This window comes from Miscanthus floridulus, chromosome 1 (genome assembly GCF_019320115.1).
Source record: "Miscanthus floridulus cultivar M001 chromosome 1, ASM1932011v1, whole genome shotgun sequence".
Lineage (NCBI taxonomy): Eukaryota > Viridiplantae > Streptophyta > Magnoliopsida > Poales > Poaceae > Miscanthus > Miscanthus floridulus.
In genome coordinates, this window is record NC_089580.1 from 52050893 (window position 1) to 52071133 (window position 20241).

The following is a 20241-nucleotide window of genomic DNA, read 5'->3' on the forward strand; positions in this document are numbered from 1 at the left end:
AATATTTATCCAATGAGCCACATGATGCTACTAACAATGTTGTTAATATTGATATAGCTACATCATGTGATGATTTGATCATTGAGAGCATTGAGTAAAGTTCTAGTAGCAAGGGCAAGCAAGTGGTTGAGGCCGATGATTATGATGAGTTTGTCAAGCTCAAGAATGACAATGAAAAGCTCAAGAAAGATCTTGAAGAGATCAAAAGTCACAACACTATTGTGCTAGAAACTCTTGATCATGATGGTGAGTTGATGCTTGAGAATGAGAAGCTCAAAGAAGAAAATAAGAAGCTCAAGGAAGAGAAAAACAATGATGCTCTTAAGGAAGAGAACAAGATGCTCAAGTTGGAGAAAGAGCATCTCAAGATTGGATTGAGCAAGTTCACTAGAGGCAAGTATCTTCAAAGTAAGCTACTAATGAACACCGTCATGAAGATGGATAGAAGTGGCATTGGGTACATGGCAAACAAAGAGAAGAAGGCTCAAGCTCAACAACAACAAAAGCCAAAGCCAAAGAAGTGTTTTGAGTGTGGACAAGAAGGCCACTTTGCTCATGAGTGCCAAACTCCACCACCACAACCCTTGCCCAAGCATACTAGACCTTTTACCTTCAATGCTCACTACATGCTTAGAAAGGATTCTAGTGGAAAGATGAAAGTCATGTTCTTAGGACCTCCAAACAAGAATAGGCCTAAGAAAATTTAGGTTGCAAAGTCACTTGTTGAGAAGGTGAAGGGCCCTCAACAAGTTTGGGTTCCTAAAGCTTGATCTCTTGTGTGTAGGTGAACTACAAGACCGGTGGAAGTCATTAGGTTATTGATAGTGGCTGCACACAACATATGACCGGTGATCCTCATATGTTCACCTCACTATATGAAGAAGTAGATGGACAAGAAAGAATCACATTTGGAGATAATTTAAAGGGCAAGGTTAAAGGATTGGGCAAAGTGGCAATATCAAATGATCATTCTATCTCAAATGTGCTATATGTTGCTTCATTGAGCTTCAACTTGCTATCCGTTGGACAATTGTGTGATCTTGGCTTCCAATGCTTGTTCACCAAGAAGGAAGTTGTTGTATCTAAGAAGGATGATGATCAAGTGATATTCAAAGGATTTAGATACAACAACCTATATCTAGTAGACTTCACCTTCGAAGATGCAAATTTGAAGACTTGCCTATTCACCAAAACAACACTTGGGTGGCTGTGGCATAGAAGACTTGCTCATGTTGGGATGAGCTCACTCAAGAAGCTAATGAAGAATGACTTGGTGAGAGGGATGAAGGATGTGAAGTTTGAGAAGGACAAGCTTTGTAGTGCATGTCAAGTCGGCAAGCAAGTTGCAAATACTCATCCAACCAAAGCTTTCATGTCAACCACAAGAGTGCTAGAACTCCTTCACATGGACCTATTTGGGCCAACAACATACAAGAGTTTGGGAGGAAATCTTTATTGTCTTGTGATTGTTGATGACTATTCAAGATATACATGGGTATTCTTCCTTCATGAAAAATCCAAAGTTTCATCTTGCTTCAAGAAGTTTGCCAAGAGAGCACAAAATGAGTTTGAAGTGAAGCTCAAGAAGATAAGAAGTGATAATGGGAAGGAATTTGACAACACAAACATAGAAGCATATTGTGATGAAGTTGGGATCAAGCATGAGGTCTCCGCAATATATACTCCTCAACAAAATAGTGTAGTTGAGAGAAAGAACTGGGCATTGATCACTCTTGCAAGAACAATGCTAGATGAGTACAACACCCCTGAAGCTCTATGGGTGGAAGCTATCAACACCGCATGCTATGCATCCAACCGCCTATTCCTTCAAAAGTTCCTTGGTAAGACACCTTATGAGTTGCTCAATGGGAAGAAGTTGGACGTCTCTTTCTTTAGGGTGTTTGGTTGCAAATGCTACATCTACAAGAAGCAGCAACACCTAGGAAAGTTTCAAAGACGTTGTGATATTGGTTTTCTTGTTGATTACTCATCAAAGTCCAAAGCATATAGAGTATTTAATCATGCCACCAGCTTGGTTGAAGAAACATATGATGTGGAATTTGATGAATCTAATGGCTCCCAAGGAGCACATGAGAATCTTGATGATGTAGGTGATGAACCATTGAGGGAGGCTATGAAGAACATTCTGGTTGGAGACATCAAGCCTAAAGATGATGAAGATGATATACAAGTGATTGATCCATCTTCTTCATCAAGTGTGCCACAAGATGATGATAAAGATGGGAGAGTAGAAAATGAAGACACCCATGTCTCCCATGATCAAATGGTGGTACAAGCACAAGATGTTGATGCTCCACAACCTCCTCCTCAAGTGGTCAATAGAAGAAATACACCTCTACTACAAGATCATCCACAAGATCTCATCATAGGGAGTCCATCAAAGGGTGTAATGACTCACTCACAAAAACTTGCTTCATTTATTGTTCATCACTCTTTTGTCTCTTGCTATGAGCCTACCAAGGTAGAAGAAGCTCTTCAAGATCTGGATTGGATAAATGCCATGCATGAAGAGTTGAACAACTTCACCCGCAATGAAGTTTGGACTCTTGAAGAGCGGCCAAAAGGAGCAAGAGTCATTGAAACAAAGTGGGTGTTCCACAACAAGCAAGATGATCAAGGCGTAGTTGTGAGGAACAAGGCAAGACTAGTTGCAAAGGGGTTCTCTCAAGTTGAAGGATTGGATTTTGGAGAGACCTTTGCACCGGTTGCAAGACTAGAAGCCATTCGTATCCTCCTTGCATATGCATCACATCATGAAATGAAACTATATCAAATGGATGTGAAAAGTGCTTTTTTAAATGGCTTTATTAATGAACTAGTCTATGTTGATCAACCTCTCTGGTTTGAAGACCCTAGATATCCTAATCATGTTTATAGGTTGTCCAAGGCATTATATGGGCTTAAGCAAGCCCCAAGAGCTGGGTATGAGCGCCTTCGAGACTTCCTCATTGAGAAGGACTTCACCATCGGGAAGGTCGACACCATACTATTCACCAAGAAGCTTGATGGGCACATCTTCATTTGTCAAGTGTATGTTGATGATATCATCTTTGGATCATCAAATGAATATTCTTGCAAAGAGTTTGGTGAATTGATGTCAAAGGAGTTCGAGATGTCAATGATTGGAGAGCTTACATTCTTTCTTGGTTTTCAAGTCAAACAAATAAGAGAAGGGATTTTTATCTCTCAAGAGAAATATACAAATGATCTTCTCAAGAGATTCAAGATGGATGAATGTAAGCCAATCAAGACACCAATGCCAACTATTGGACATCTCGACCTAGATGAGGGAGGTAACATGGTTGATCAAACTATCTACCGCTCTATGATTGGTAGCTTGTTATATTTAACAACATCTAGGCCCGACATCATGTTTAGTGTGTGTATGTGTGCAAGATTTCAAGCCAATCATAAGGAAACTTATTTAATTGCCGTAAAAAGAATCCTTAGGTATCTTAAGCACACACCAAGCATTGGCCTTTGGTATCCCAAAGGAGCTAGATTTGAATTAATTGGCTATTCCGATTCGGATTATGCTAGGTGCAAAGTTGATAGAAAAAGCACATCTAGAGGGTGCCATTTGCTTGGTAGATCACTTGTGTCTTGGTCCTCCAAGAAGCAAAATATTGTGGCTTTGTTCACCATCGAAGCGGAATACATTGCCACGGGTGCTTGTTGTGCATAAATACTTTACATGAAACAAACTTTGCTAGACTATGGTGTAGTTCTAGATAAAGTACCTCTTTTGTGCGACAATGAAAGTGCGGTAAAACTTGCAAATAATCTGGTTCAACACTCTCACACCAAGCACATAGATATATGTCATCACTTTCTTAGAGATCATGTTGCTAAAAATGATATATCATTAGAAGGTGTAAGGACTGAGGATCAATTGGTGGATACCTTCACTAAACCGCTAGATGAGGCGACTTTTTGTCGATTGCGGAATGAGCTCAATGTTCTTGATTTTAGCAACTATACTAAAAGATGAGCTTGCGTTGTCCCTTGCATTGCATTGTAAATATATAATATGTTTAATCTTTGATAATGCATATATGGCTTGTCTAACATGGTTAAGATAACCGCCGTAAAGCATGTGAAGAAGCTTAACCTTGGATCAAATTTGACAAGCAACTAGATTTACTTTCAAGTATTGCATTGCATATGCATGAATGTTGTTTTATCGTTTATCTTCAATTGCCCTCTTATTGCCTATTTTCATAAAAAGAATAATAGCCTAAGGCAAAATAGTTTTGAAAAACATGAGGGTTTGAGAGAGGTCACTCACATCAGTCCCAATTGGTGTTTATTTGGATCTTATTGGAGTTGGGACTTGATTGGGAATAGGCAGCACGAAGGACTTTGAAGATTCGCTGGAAAAGGAGTGACCGGACGCTGCACCGGACTCTGATGTCCAGCGTCCGATCAGTTCACAGGAGGTGAACCTGCTGCAAAGGAGTGACCGAACGCTAAAACAATGTTCTCCCAGCGTCCGGTCAGATGGTGGCTCTACGTCCGGTCGATCGAAGACAATGATGATTGCTTGCACCGAACTCTGGCTGCGTCTGGTCGGTGTCCACCGGACACGTCCGGTCCTAATTCTAGGGGATTTGGACCTCTCTGGAATTTATCGGACGCTGGGTGGTAGCGTTCGGTCACTACCACCGGAGCGTCCGGTCAGTTGAAAACATGCGGGATTTAATCCCTTTTCTCTGTTTCCTTTCCCGTCACATTGGGGCCCACTATTTAATCATAGCTCCATTTAACCTAAGGCCACCACCGCATTGCTCCCATGCCCTAGCAGCCACAGCGCTGCCGCAAGTCGCCACCCAAACCGCTCGCATCTCCGCGCCTATGTTGCCACCGCCACTGCGCCGCGCCTCCACGCGCCGCCGCCACACCAGCCTCCCCATGTCTCCTCTGCCAGAGCCACCGCGCCTCGCCCACGCTGCACCAGAGCCACCCGCGCGCCACCCTGCCTGCACCTTCCACTCCGCGCCGTGCTACACCACCCGTGCCTCTACCCTAGCCGCTGAGCTCGTGCCCTAAGCCACTACCTCCACATCATCTCGGTCGCCGATTTTTGTTGAGCTGAAACCCTAACCCTAGCCGATTTGGTGATTCCCCGCGTGTCGCTTCTCATCTCTTTGGATCGCCAGTTTGTCAGGTAGCAAGCCATCGATTCAATTTCGTACCTAATTGCTTGCTTTCTTAGGGTTTTGTATCTCTAGATGGATAATTAAAATTATTTGTATATCCTATCTATTCTATCGTGCAGCGAGTCGTGCCGTTGTGGCCCTATTTGCAGTTGTCAATCAACTCGGGGCCAAGCTCACGAGTACGGATCGAGGCCAAGCCTCGGAAGTGATAGTTGGCAGTTGTTTCTTGTTAGCGGTAGTTGTTCTTTTCAGATCCAACTGATGGTTCGCGTCAAGAATGTTGGAGGTGGTCCCGGTGATGAGGATCCGAGACACCCGCCTCACTTGCCTATAGATCCAAAAGGCAAGGCGACGAAGAAACTTGCAACAAAGAAGCGGAAGTATCCAGATATAGACACAACTAGAGCAGTAATAGTTGTAGCAGCAGCAGAGCGTGTAGAGGCAGGAGGTGCTAGGAGTGGACTCTAGATCGCAGATCAGCTCTCTCCATCTACGAGAGCTGCACTTGAGCAGGTTGAGCGTCGTCATGGTGGTCCAGCTAGGACTATCATGGTCGTGGGACGGTGAGTTGTCTTGGATGAGAGTCAGCCTTAGGGGGAGTCACAGCAGGAGCCACAGGCAGCAGAGCATACTCAGGAGGGACAGCAGGCCGAGGAGACAGAGCAAGCACCTCAGCCACAGCTTTGCTGCTCTGGTCGTACTCATGCTCCAGTCACACCGAGGGTAGATACACAGCGGAGGGGTTCTCGTCCACCACCCAGACCATAGAGTCCGCCTCCAGTGACTCATCTAGATCTAAGGGCCACCACGGCCAAGCAGGTGTAGCAGCTCAGATTTGTGGATTTTGAGCAGTGGTTTCCGCCGAGGCGAGATGAGCGTGCATCAGAGGGCTTCTACACACCACTACAGGAGGACTTCTACAATGCATATCTTAACAATGGAGCTGTTTTTAGATCTCAGAGGGTGTGCAATATAGAGTCTATTATTGCAGTAGCTAGAGAGCACATTCGCCCCTACCTTTCTTACCTGCCAAGGCTGACAGATTTACTTGGATGGACTGGCTTATATATTCCATCTTGGGTCTGTCAATTCTATGCTTCTCTCTGGATTGACCCGTAGCACAGATTCATACACTTTGCATTCAGTGGTAGAGATTACAGGCTGATGAGCACTAGGGTCAGAGAGATACTCAGGCTTTAGGAGTAGCCCATCCAGCTACATGAGGTTTGCTATGGACAGATAGCGCCCCCCAGACGTCCTCAGGCGGGATGGTGCCCCCTACTGATCTAGTCCGCCACTGCTTCATAGAGCCATTCGACGAGGGGTCTAGCAGGACACCCAGTGATCTTACTCCCACTGCTAGAGTGCTTGATGCCATTATGAGGAGGACACTGCTTCCGAGGATGGGGTATTGTGAGGGCTTGACTCACATACAGTTGTGGCTACTGAACTATCTGATGTAGCAGACAGTGTTTGATATTTGGGATCTCCTTCTATCAGAGATGGAGGATACTATTGCTAAGGGGTTCAGAGGTCACTGACAGTTGCCCTATGCCCACTGGATCACATTTCTTATTCATAGGGCAGTTACTGTGAGGCCACCTGAGATGCTAGCTGAGTATGATGGTGCTACTATAGAGTTTCCTGCATATAACCTGACTCAGATGATCCGCCATAGTACACCTACTGCACCTAGCTAGCCACGTCGTCGTCCAGAGGTGCCAGAGACTGCAGCCCAGCAGGATGATACTATCCGGGGCATAGCAACTATTGAGGAGGAGCAGTTAGATGCTCAGCAGGAGGGGATGGTCGAGAGCGACCCCAGTGACAGCTCAGATGAGGACTACCGTGATATTCTACAAATGCCTCCACGACAACATGATCATGAGGCCGGTAGCTCTAGATCAGCTCCATTTGCACTGCAGATAGACCCCGCTCTACTTGCCATACTTGAGCGGATGAGGCAGAATCAGGCTCGCTAGGCTCAGGAGACCGCCGCTACTTTTGCATAGTTCTAGGCTCGACAAGATGAGTTTCAGCGGCAGCAGCAGGCCATACAGCAGCAACAACAAGCCATGCATCAGCAGCAGCTCCTCATGTAGCAGCAGCTCCTTGGATTTATGCAGCATGTAGTGACAACTATTGGGGTTCCACTGCCACAGCGTTCACCCCAGCTTGGTCAGCCTGCCACCACTTCTATGACTCTAGCATTACAGCCTAGTGGGCTTCAGACTCAGGGACAGCCACCAACATAGTTTGCTTCACCTATAAAGCAGGTGTCCTAGTGGTTTGCTTCGCCCATGTTTGCCCCGCAGTTCACACCTCTCTAGATGGGCTTCACACCGGCACAGACTTCCTTGGTACTAGTGCCAGACACTTCAGTCTCCAGAAGTCTTGGAGTGACTTTTAGTGAGTTGACAGGGCAGCCTAATCCACCATATTTGCATGTCCTAGGTCCTTCTATAGTTGCACCTATTACCAGGACTATAGAGACGCTCCCTTCCTCAGTGGCATCATCAGAGCCAGCTGCTCCAGTCATACCTGCATAGTCTATAGCAGCTCTAGTTGTTGATCTGACCCAGACCGCTTCAGCGTTGCTTCCAGCTACAGAGGGTCAGACAGCTCAGAGCTCTGGTTCAGATGATGATGGTACTCAGTTCTAGCTTGCTCCTCGTACCTCAGCGCCCGACTCGTCCGCTGCAGCCCCGCCAACCGACCCTTAGGTTTTGGTGTTTGACGCCAAAGGGGGAGAGGGATCAAGTATGCTGGACTTAGGGGGAGCGACTTAGGGGGAGCTTAGTTTACTTAGACTATCTATTACATTTGGAGTTTTATATGTGATACACTATTATGCATGTGTGTGTTTACTTTTATGCATCAAACTATATTTATGTGATAGTGATATCTACGTAATCGTTATATATGACATGTGTGCTCTCTACTTTGAATTATTTATATGCCATATCACTTGTGCTATGCTCATTTGCTTTTCTTCCATGTTTTACTCCGATGCAAATGAGCTTGATTACTTGTACTCATGCTTATTTCATATCTTTTGAGTACATCATGTTGGCTTGGGTCATATAAGCTTACCTAACACTTTTGTTCTTATTGCCAAAAGCTTATATGAACCAAGCATGTTAAAAACCCCATCTCTTTCACATACTCAAGGTGGTATTGTCATCAATCACAAAAAGGGGGAGATTGAAAGCATCTAGGCCCCTAGTTGGGTTTCGGTGATTAATGACAATACGTGATTACTGTGACTAACGTGTGTTTTGCAGAGGCAATTAAGTTAGGTCACGGTAATAGAGATAGATTGGGCAATCATGGTGGTCATGCCCCTACGATGGAAATCGTTTCGGTTTTCAAAGGATGGACGACAAGGTTAAGGATGGACTAGTTCTAAGTGTCGTTTGGAGTTGAAGAGACACTTAGAGTAGTTTAGGACTTTGTTTTTTTTCCTTTGGCCATACTATTAAGGGGGGTATGGACGGGTAGCTTGACCTAAGTGAGTCTAGTGAGTTAGGTGTGGTGCACACTTGATGAACCTAGCACTAGGTAGCTCCTAAAAAGCCCTTAGATCCATTGGAGCAAACTTCATTCACGTATGATCGAAAGTTGGAAGTGAATGGAGGGTCAAATGCTAACCGGACGCTGGCTTCGGTGTGACCGGACGCTGACGCAGAGTCCGGTCAGTTCATTTGATTAAGGTGAAGTCGTCTGGAAGTGACCGGACGCTAATAGGTGAAGTGACCGAACACTGAGGGCCAGCGTCCGGTCGACTCCAGTAAGGTTCCAGAGAGGGAAAATCACGACCGGACGCGTCCGGTCACACTGTAAATACTAGAGTTCTGGTTGAACTGACCGGCGCGTTCGGTCAACATGACTGGAGCGTTTGGTCACCCCGCAGAGGCACATAACAGTTCATTTTTTCAGCCCATGTTATAAATACTTCCTCCATTCGTGTGTGGGGGTACTTTTGCTCATTCCAACAGCTGAGAAACACCTTTGAGAGTTCCAAGAAGAGCAAGGTCCTAGTGAGGTGATTGAGATTTGAGAATCCCAAAGAGAGCCCTCATTAGTGAGATCAAGAGTAGCAAAGTGTGCATCCACCCTTCTCATTAGGCTTGTCGTGGTCAAGTGAGAGTTCGTGCTTGTTACTCTTGGTGATCGACATCACCTAGACGGCTTGGTGGTGATTGGGAGGTTGGTGATCATCCGGAGAGCTTGTGGATGACCCAACTCAAGTTGTGAGCGGTTGTGGGTGATTCACCACGACGGAGTGTCGAAGAATCAACCCGTAGAGAGCACTTGATCCTTGCGCAGATCAAGGGGGAGCTACACCCTTGCGTGGGTGCTCCAACGAGGACTAGTGGGGAGTGACGACTCTCCGATACCTCGGCAAAACATCGCCGCATTCCTCCTTCTCTTTTTACTTTGAGCATTTATTTTGAGCAATTCAATTCTTGTCATTTACATTCCTAGAATTGCCATGCTAGAGTAGGATTGGAACTTAGGGAGCTAAACTTTTGTGCGTTAGATCAATACAAACACTTTCTAAGCACAAGGGGTCAATTGGACTAACCGTAGAGTTTAATTATTGCAAAGAAACTTAGAATTAGCCTAATTCACTCCCTCTCTTAGGCATCTTGATCCTTTCAGACCCTCATACTTTGTGGTATCATCCATGTAATATTATAATAACTCGCAATGTGGGTAGCTAGTTTTTTTATTGTCACATTTGGATTTTCTGCTTCAAAATAATTTCTGCAAAATACTTTTGTTTGTTTGTATGTAATTGTTATCTCTCTATATGCCCAATGCATCCATCAATACAAACTTCATATACCTATCGGCGACAAATTCGTTAGCTTAAATTTATTGTTGCCACCCTCTCCTCTTTCCCTTTTCAAGATCTTATCACATGGTTGTGCAATTCTTCCTGACACCAAATCAAAGTAGGCTTCAATTTTTTCTCTTGGTGAGCTCCATTCTTAATAAAACCATAGTCAAAATCTCTCAGAATTGTTGGTTCACTGGCTCTCTTACAAATTTAAATTTTGTATCATCTGTACTTTTTAACCGATCTATAGCTATCTATTTTCCCTAAAACATTGCTAGATTTATCTCAATGCTTCTTGTGCCTACTAGTGGCATTGCTGGCTCAAGTAGCCACAAACAAACTATGTATCCGTCACTAATGCCACTGAGCTCTCAGGATGCTACCCATGTCACTATCACACTATTGTCGGCATGTTGTGACCATGCTTGTTTTTGTTTGTGATTGACTTCTCATGAAGAAAAAAGGTGAGTGATTGCATTGCTCGCATGCATTCTTCTGATGCATGCACATTGGAGGATTGATATGGACCAACTGTACATATAGTAAGATATAAGAATCTGATATATGTTTTTCATGAGTTCATCATAATCTTGGCTCCCAGATCCTGTTATTTGCCTAGCTCACCACCAGGAAGGCTATTAGATTTGAGCCATGACCGTTGAAATTGACATGTTTTGTTTGGTTATTTCGCCTTCAATTCATTCATCGATATGGATGGTTACACCAAAACTTCAGGATAGGTACACAAAGAAAGAATGAATCAACAAGCTTAGGGCTATGGCAAGAGGACATATTGTTTGGGAAAGGAGCGGCAGAGGGATTGGAAGTGCTTGGATGATTTTTTTTATGTGTGTACCATGACATGGTGCCTCACTTGGATAGCCCTCATGTGTTCATGTAATCCCTCCCATTAGCGTCCCTTTGGTTTTCTTGTTTTTTTTATTACCATGGAAAATTCAATTCTAATGCTAATTGGATTCTAAACTATTATACCTTTGCATACTTGTTTTATTTATTTTGTATTCATTATATGTTATTTTCCTATATCTTTTGGTAGACCTAGATAATTTCTAGACCTCTTGATACGTGGCTTTTGGTGTTTTCAAATCATGTTATGGTGAAGATGTTTGCACGTGTCTCTTTGCATTGTTGCCTTTTCAATGCGATTGAAGCTCCGGTGAGCAGCAAACAATGAAAGAGAGGACGATGACTGATTGGTCTTTGATGTACTCTTACTTTTTAGTGGCTGTTTTGTGTCAAGTTGTCACTCTTTTATACTGGCTATTGTTGTCCTCGATAAATTTCAGATATATGAGGCGCTTTTGAGTGTCTTTACTAACAAAGATAATAGTGATTATAACGACCGTGGAAATAATTAACTTCTTGACTGATTCTCTGCAAATATAAGTATAGGGTCTCCGATCCATTTATTGGCGCATATGTACATACCTCTTTGTCCCAGTCTGTCCTAAAAGTGATCCAGAACAAGATAAGCGTCTGCATGCATGTGCCACCGAGCATCCCAGTCCATATTCCCTGCAAGGATCGGAGCAGGTAAATTTGCTCTGCATCATGCTGCACATATGAGCATATGTATATGGTTAGTCACTAGAAACTGAAGTATACCTTCGCTCCAAGATGGAATTTGAAGCCGAGAAGAATGCCGAGAGGGATGCCCACGAAGTAGTAGCAACCGACGTTTATATACGCGACCAGTTTCTGCCAGCCACACCCGACAGCCACGCCTGGTGACCATAGACGACAAAAAGAGTTTATTTGGACGCAGAGCAGAGGACCTTCTTCTTGCCGATCTATTGTCCGGGTGGCGGGTGCGGTACGTACCTGAGAGGACGGGCTGGATGCCGTTGAGGATGAGCGTTGTGGCGAGGAGAGGGCAGAGGTCGGAGACGGCGCGGGCGACCGTCTCTCCCTCGGTGAAGATGTAGCTGAGGTAGTCGCGGAAGACGAGGAACACCACCGCCATGGCCAGAGTGATCACGAACGACAGAGCGGTCACCACCACCACAGAGAACGCCGCCGCCCGCGGGTGCCCGGCTCCCAGCTCATTCCCAACTCTCACACTAGTAGTAGTTGTGATGCAAACTCAGACGACAGTAGTGGTAGACTGGTAGTTATATATGAAAACAGGAAGAACGTGTATGTATATAAATGTATATTCACAGATACTATGATTCAGTATTCACCTCGCAGCAGCATTGAACCCAATGGAGATCATGAACACCCATCCAGCAAGCGTCATGCTGCCCAATAACACAAAATCAAGGTTATTGATTCCACGTACATAACTGCTACATATGCATGCAAACCGAAGACAACATCTTTTTGGAAATGCAGCAAGTTTTTTATGATCACCGTATTACCAGACTGTTAGAGAATCGAGGGCGAGCTGAGGGTTGTCGAGGAGGCCAGCGATGAGGATGAGGATCTGGAAGTACCACGTCTCAAGACACAGCATCACAGCCGACGCCGTCGACAGCTTGAGGAACTCCGGCAAGCCCGAGAACGCCCGGCAGGAGAGCCCCGTCCACGTCCGGCGGCACCGCTCGCTGGTGACAATGTACAGGAACTGGGCGGCGACGATGATCCACCAGCTCAGGCTCAGCACCAGCGACGCGCCCAGGAGGCCCATGCCGAGCCTGTACACAACCAGCCACCCCAGCAGCAGGTGCACGGCCAGCGTGGCCGCGGAGATGTAGGCGCTGGGCGCCACGATGCTCTGCGCCTGCAGGAACTTCTGGATCGGGAAGTTGGCCGCATACGCGAAGACCTGCGGGATGAGGCCGTAGACGAAGACGGCCGCGGCCTTGGCGATCTCCGGAGACTCGCCGAGGAAGACGAGGATGGGCTCGGAGAAGGCGTACATGACACTGAGCGGCACGCCCACGGCGACGAGCAGGATGGTCGAGCGCTGCAGGTAGATGCCCAGCATTTCGTACCTGTGTGCGCCGTAGGCTTGGCCGCACAGGGTTTCCACGGCACTCCCCATGCCAAGCTGCACAGTTGTATTATATATATTTCAGAAAAAAGCCACGCTTTACATTGAAAACTAGACACATTGGTACCAAGGAATATAAAAATGTAAGAAAAAGAAAATAAAAGGTGGCATCTCGAAAAACTGATTTTGTAGTAGTGACCACTAAATATTACTACTTTCCCGGTTTTGTACGTGCAGTAATTGACATTTTCAACAGTGATGATATGGTCTGAAAAGAGAAAAAACCCATAAGGACAGTTGTCGTCGGTTCGTAATTAACCATGACAATCATCGGGTTGTTCGACATGGGTCGATGCGTGTGCCATCGGTGGCCTCGAGCACTCAAAACACTAAAAAACAGAAGGGATTTATCCTGGTTCAGGTCTCTAAGTCCTACATCCAACGGTGATGTTTTTCATGTTAGGAATGCTCAATCGTGAGTTTTACAATGGAGTAAATCAAGAGAGGGTGTAGGGAAAGTGCTTTGCTAATCTAGTTTTTTGATCGGGTCCTATCTGGTTAGGTTCAATCCCCTTTTCTACCGAAGCTCATGCCTTCCCTTATATACTGATATAAAATGGATGCTTCGTCCTAGGGTTTCTCGCCCTGGCTTTGGTCTTCTTCTTCGTCTTGGCACCGCTGGGTCCTTGTTTGTGTCTTGTAGCTAGGGCCTGACAAAACCGCAATCACTTCCTAACGCAACTGCTAGCATGGTGCTAACAGTCAGGTGTTATCTGCCATAGTGGCACCTTCCCTGGGTGAGCCTTCTCATAGCTTCTTTATCACGCCAGGCTCCTCCCACTGTCCGGAGGGGCTACCAAGCGGGCCCGGAGCCCCCCGCCCCACTGCCGATGGGGTGGCCAACAACATCTCACGGGGAACGGGACGGCAGTGTGGGGCTTCTGCGCCTGTCAGGCTCTGGGTGCCTCATAGACTGCGGAGCTGGCTTCCGGGTTCACCTGGGGCAAATGGTCACCCTGAGCCAAAGTTGGGGACGACTATGGGGGTCTTGGCTCGGGCAGGACTCTCTTGGGTTGGGACTTCCCTGTGCCTTGGCCGAGCCCCCAAGCAAGAGACAGCTTCGGACAGGGGCAAGGCGTCTTGGCCTTTCCTCTTGATCGCCGAGGCCTTCTCGGGAGCTGGCCCTCATAGGCCCACCAGGCCATCGATCTGCAGATCGCCCAGAGTGTATAGCCCCCGAGCACTGGCTGATTTGGAAATCAGTCGGGTTAGCCTCTTGTTTTATGCTTAACGGAAGAGCACTCCAGGTTTAGGAATGTTTAGTCTATTGGAAGAAGATTTCATTTAGCAAAAGAAAAGAAAAGGTGGGAGAAACCAAGGAACTCACTCCGACGCTAATTTTTTATTCAGCAATCTTATTCACGCATGGCAGCAATATTTTGATAGTAAAGTATGTCCCCATCTACTCAATCGTTTTCTCCCCCTGCACAAGAAATTGTCTGGGTGTAAACAACCCTATCACCATGGTCGAGTAAAACAAAATAACTTACGTTTCACAAATATATACAGAACAACATTGATTAGCTAGTACATCCTTTTCAGATTACTACCTTTATCATATATATAATTGATAATTGAACCCATAGCTGACTGTATTGGCCCACGTACGATTGAATGTAAAAATCTGTGTATTATATAGACTTCAGCTGGACTAGATACTATACAGGCAAAATATATTTAGGACATCAATTTCACTTTATTAGAAGATAATAATGTGTGTACCTAACGCATGGAAAGTTTGTGCAGTTGTCCAGTACGATGTCCGAGAGCACAACTGCCCAGTGCCACCAGCATAATCCGACTGTAGCGTAGGTTTTTATATATATAAAGTAATACTACCCTCAGCTCTATACTAAATTATAAATCATTTTATCTTTTTTAATATATAGTTTTTGTTACGCACATAGATATATACGAGATGTCTAGAACATAATAAAAGTTGTATATCTAGAAAGCCAAAATGACCTGTAAATTAGAACCGTTGGAATATATAGGAACCACGTACTGGAGAAGATATGAATTAGTAGGAACTGTATGCGCGCATACACTACGTAGAAAATGATTTTTAGCAACGGTTCGATTTTTTTTAGGGGCGGCTGGTGATGGAGCCGCCCCCTACAGTGACGTGCTCGGGTGCCCAGACACCAGCCGCCCCTACAAATGGAACAGCAGGGGCGGCTAGTGTTACGAGCCGCCCCTACAAATGGGGTCTGATTTGTAGGGGTGGCTCAATCACCAGCCGCTCCTGGAAATGGTATTTATAGGGGCGGCTGGTGATTGAGCCGCCCTTACAAATGGCCCCGTATTTATAGCTCCGATTTGTAGGGGCGGCTCAATCACCAGCCGCCCCTACAAATGTCCCCCATATAAAACAGATGCGGCACCTTCTTTCTTATCGGGTCACTCACTCCAACCTGTGAAAGAAAGGTGGGGAGGTCTTGGGCACCTCCCAAAAATTGCTCTACTAAGGGGGGAAGGTTTTGGTCTCAAATCCTTTGGTGAAGAGGTTGTAGAAGGTAAGAAAATGCTATTCCATATTTTTTTTTGAAGTTTTAATGGTTGGTTAGTGAGTAATTAGAGTTTTGTTTTTCTCTCTCTCTTCTATGGTGCTTGAGCTATTTATGAGCAAATTAGACCCAACTTTTAAATGTACTAGTGTAAATTAGGGAGGGGAACAAGATCATACCCTTATTTGGTCCATGTTTCTTGATTTTAGTGAACAATTAGTTAGTTTTATGGATGTTTCATGTGCATGTGATCTAGATCTAGGGTTTGGTTTTTTTATTAAATTCGTTTTTGTAAATTTATGTTTGATAAAATTGGACTAGGGTTTGTATGAAAGATATTGGGTAAAGTATAATTATTGCTAATTGTTGTCTTTGAAATTGTTTATTGTAATCAATAAATATGTATTTTAATTATTTATGGATAAATGGGCCATTAATTAATTTTCCTCTACCATGGTGTGTTTGTATGCTTCATGTAATTATATTAGATTTATATTCATATATATCTGAAGTATATACAATTATTCTCAAATAATTATTACTTTGATTCATTTTTATATATATCTTAATAAGTAGTCCTTTAATGTTTGTTTTGTTGTTGTTGTAAAAGATGGAGTACATGAACTCTTGGATGTATTGTTCGTTAAGGTTCAAGGCAGGTTTCCGTGAAGAGGTGGATAAATTTATTGAAGCCGCAACGAAGCATGCAACGACATTGAAAGAGAATAAGGATACAATTATTTGCCCCTGTAAAGATTGCAAGAACTGTGTGGCATGGACAGATGTGACTATCATCATATCACATTTGATTATGCGAGGATTTATTGAGGACTACACAGTGTGGATTCATCATGGTGAAACGGTTATTGTTAACGACGAGGATGAGGAGGAATACGACGACGAAACCATAGAATCCCTGTCCCAATATTCAGCAGAGCTTGATGCACGAATGGATTTTGAGTTTGGTAATGAACAAGGTGGTGATGCTGGTGGTTGGGATGGTAACGACGAAGGTGGTGCCAATAATGATGGTGGAGCACGTGTCGGAGATGAAGATGATTTAGAGGACATGATTCGAACCCTTGGACCAGAGATTTTACTAAATAGTCCGAAAGGTCTAGAAAATTTAGAAAGAGTGATAAAAGCATCGAAGGAGACTATGTATGGTGTTGAAAAGGGCTGTCCGACACATTGGACATTGCTACGTTTCGTGCTCGAGCTGCTCATCCTGAAGGCTAAGTACGGCTGGTTAGACTGTAGTTTCAATGATCTATTGCATCTCCTGTCATGGGTGCTGCCACAACCAAACTCAGTTCCCGCCAACACATACCAAGCGAAGAAGGTCATAAGTCCATTGACAATGGGGGTTGAAAAAATACATGCATGCCCCAAACACTGTATACTTATTCGTGGCGAAACGTTCAAGTCACTGGATAAATGTCCCCGGTGTGGGGCTAGCCGGTACAAGAACAATGACCTTTACGGTGGGGACGAACCCTCCACGGGGAAAAAGAGGAATAAGAAGGGTACAAAAAAGGTGGTACAAGAATCTCAGCCCCTAGAGGACACTCCATTAGGCAACGATGCAAAGTAGAGAAGAATTCCTGCCCCGGTAATGTGGTACCTGCCAGTGATCGACCGCTTGAGACGTATGTTCCTAAACCCTAAAGAAGTCACACTCATGACATGGTGGGATGATGAGCGCAAGGTGGATGATGATAAGATTGCACACCCGGCTGATTGTAGTCACAAGGGTAGGCTGGCTAGGAAGGGCACCAGTGGTAGAAAAGTGTTCATCGATCATGATTACAAAGAGGTGAGTTGGGCGCATTACAGTGTCTTGCAGAGTACACAACTGATGCAACCGTATATTGATGAACACTTGGCTATCATTATGGCGGAGAGAAATGGCCGTTTGGATGATTGGGTCATGAAACAACACAAGCAACGACTAACTACATGGTTGAAGGACCAAAACATACCGCCTGGAGAAACCATAGACTCTATTACCATCAGTAGGTTGGCGGAGGGGCCATCGAGACAAGTGACATCTTGGAATGCTTATGACATCAATGGGTATACATACTATACCCACGCAAAGGATAGTAAATATGTGAACCAAAACAGCGGCATTCGAATAGAGGCTCTCAATGGATTAGGGCGAAAGATCCAATACTTTGGCATCATTGAAGAGATATGGGAACTTGACTATGGAAGGGATATAACGGTGGCCCTGTTTCAATGCTGCTGGATCAAACAACACCAACTAAACGAGATCGGATTGAGAGTCCTGGACCTCGAGAATCTAGGCTACCAAGATGACCCTTGGGTGCTCGCTTCACGTGTCGCACAAGTTTTTTATATGTTTGACCCACAAAGTAACCTCCCCCCGAAGAAGAAGACAAAGCACGTGGTTGCCTCTAGGAAACAACACATTATTGGAGTTGATGGCATGAACGATGTTGAAGCTTACAATAACTACGATGAGATGCCGCTATTCACAGACTTTCCTAAGAAGATCAGTGTTGTCGAAATGAACCTCTGCAAAGACATAATGCCATGGGAATAAAAAGGTGTCAAGGGGAAAGTCGTTACAGCGGGCTAGCTAGTTGTTGAACGTGGAGTGTTTGTGTAAGTGTGTGTTTGTAAGACTTCATTTATGCATGCGTGCGAGACTATATATTTATGTACGTGTGTAAGACTACATATTTTTGTATGTGTGTGAGACTACATTTTATGCATGTGTGTGAGACTACCCTTTGCAACATCTAGATGACTCTATTTGAACATCCACTCTATTTTCATTTATTACAACATTTTCATTTTATTTCATTTAATGTCATAAAATTGTAGTCGAAGTTTTAAAATTCAAATTTTTATTTTCTATATTGTTTTGACTACAATTGTTTATATATATATTTATTCATATATAGAATAATACAAAATATTATATTTGTGCATATACACAATTTTTTTATATTACTTTGTGTTTTTATGATATAAAAAATATAGAATTTATAATTTAAAAAATAGAAACTATTTGTAGGGGCGGTTGGATCAGGAACTGCCCCTACAAATGTATTTGTAGGGGCGGCTAGATCAGGAACCGCCCCTACAAATGTATTTCTAGGGGCGGTTGGATCAGGAACCGCCCCTAGAAATAGGAGGGAGTATTAATAGGACGGCGCACGGGAGTGATGTCGTCTGGGCGCTGTCTTTTTCCACCGACGACGTCGTCAGGCTGCCCGCGCGCCTAGGGTTTCCGCCGCCGCTCCAGCCGCCGGTCCCATGCCCGCCCACACCCGGCCCCCGGCGTCCCGCACCCGGCCCCCGACGCCCGCCCCTGCGTGCCTAGGGTTTCCGCCGCCGGCCACGCCGCCGGTCCCGCGCCCACACCCGGCCCTAGGTGCCCAGCCCCTAGCGTCCCGCACCCGGCCCCCGGTGCCTGCCCCTGCGCGCCTAGGGTTTCCACCGCTGGCCACGCCATCGATCCCGCGCCCGCACCCGGCCCCCGGCGTCCCGCACCCGGCCCCCGGCGCCCGCCCCTGCGTGCCTAGGGTTTCCACCGCCGGCCACGCCGCCGGTCCCGCGCCCGCATCCTGCCCCAGGCGCCCGGCCCCCAGCGTCCCGCACCCGGCCCCCGACGCCCGCCCCTACGTGCCTAGGGTTTTCGCCGCCGGCCACGCCGCCGGTCTTGTGCCCGCACCCAGCCCTAGGCGCCCGGCCCCCAGCGTCCCGCCCCCGCACGCCGACAACGCACGCTCCCGGCGCCCCGCGCCCGGCCCCCTGCCCCACGCACCGATGACACATGTATGTTCCTCCTCTCTTTTTCTCTATTGTCCATCCCCATCTTTATCAGAGGCTAAAGAATCCTCGCAATTCTATTTGATCTTCTTAATTATATTGCTTATGCAATTCTATGCCTTCGCCTTCAGACTTGTCATAAGATTAGTATGCTTGTGTTTGCTTCAATTAGTATGACATTTGTCGTAATGAGATGTGCTAGATTGCTTGTCAAAATATTGCTGCATTGTTCTAGCATGCTGGCTTGACTGTATTTTTTTTATGAAAACTAGTGCTACTTGCTGGACTATGATAGTAAAGTTGTATTACTTGCTGGACTATGATACTTGCTTGACTGTATTAGTTGACAGTTTCGATTTAGGTGATTGTCATCCACACCTAGCATGTCAAAATCAAGAACTGGATGCACAAGCAAAAGCCAACTCCTAATATAAATAATACAAAATGCTACTTATCATGTTTGACATAGAAGCTGGAGGATATTTTGTTCTATGTTTTGTGTTTGGTTTTGATTGGGCTCCATGGCACTTACACTGCATACTTTCAACTGTCTTGATGCTTACTACTTTGTTATCTGGACTGCACGCTCTTTGTTATACGTATACTGCCACTAGCTAGGTGCTTCTTGCTCCTCCTAGCTTTGCCGTTCCTTTTTTGTTATAGGATGACTAGTCTATACCCATGATGAACAAACAATAGGACCATTGCAATGAAGTACATGCTTCATCTCACTCAAACTTCATTGCAATGGCCAGCATTGTTGGGCAAGTTTGCAGTGTTTACAAGAAGTTTTTATTCTCGTTTGCACAATAATAGCAATACCTCATTGGGATGGGCGCATTGTGCACCCAACCGAAAATTGCTAATAACTACTAGTTCTTAATAAAT

At 45.2% G+C, this 20241-nt stretch overlaps 1 protein-coding gene across 1 annotated transcript in view; it reads right to left on the reverse strand.

Moving 5' to 3' along the window:
• Positions 1-20241, reverse strand: part of LOC136483734 (protein DETOXIFICATION 40-like) — a 34808-nt gene that overhangs the window by 4763 nt on the left and 9804 nt on the right. Inside the window, exons 2-6 of the mRNA XM_066480882.1 lie at positions 12408-13039; positions 12231-12287; positions 11869-12107; positions 11653-11771; positions 11476-11562 (exon numbers count right to left, since the gene is read on the reverse strand). Coding sequence (XP_066336979.1) covers positions 11476-11562; positions 11653-11771; positions 11869-12107; positions 12231-12287; positions 12408-13039 — 1134 coding nt within the window. The remainder of the gene's footprint in view (positions 1-11475; positions 11563-11652; positions 11772-11868; positions 12108-12230; positions 12288-12407; positions 13040-20241) is intronic.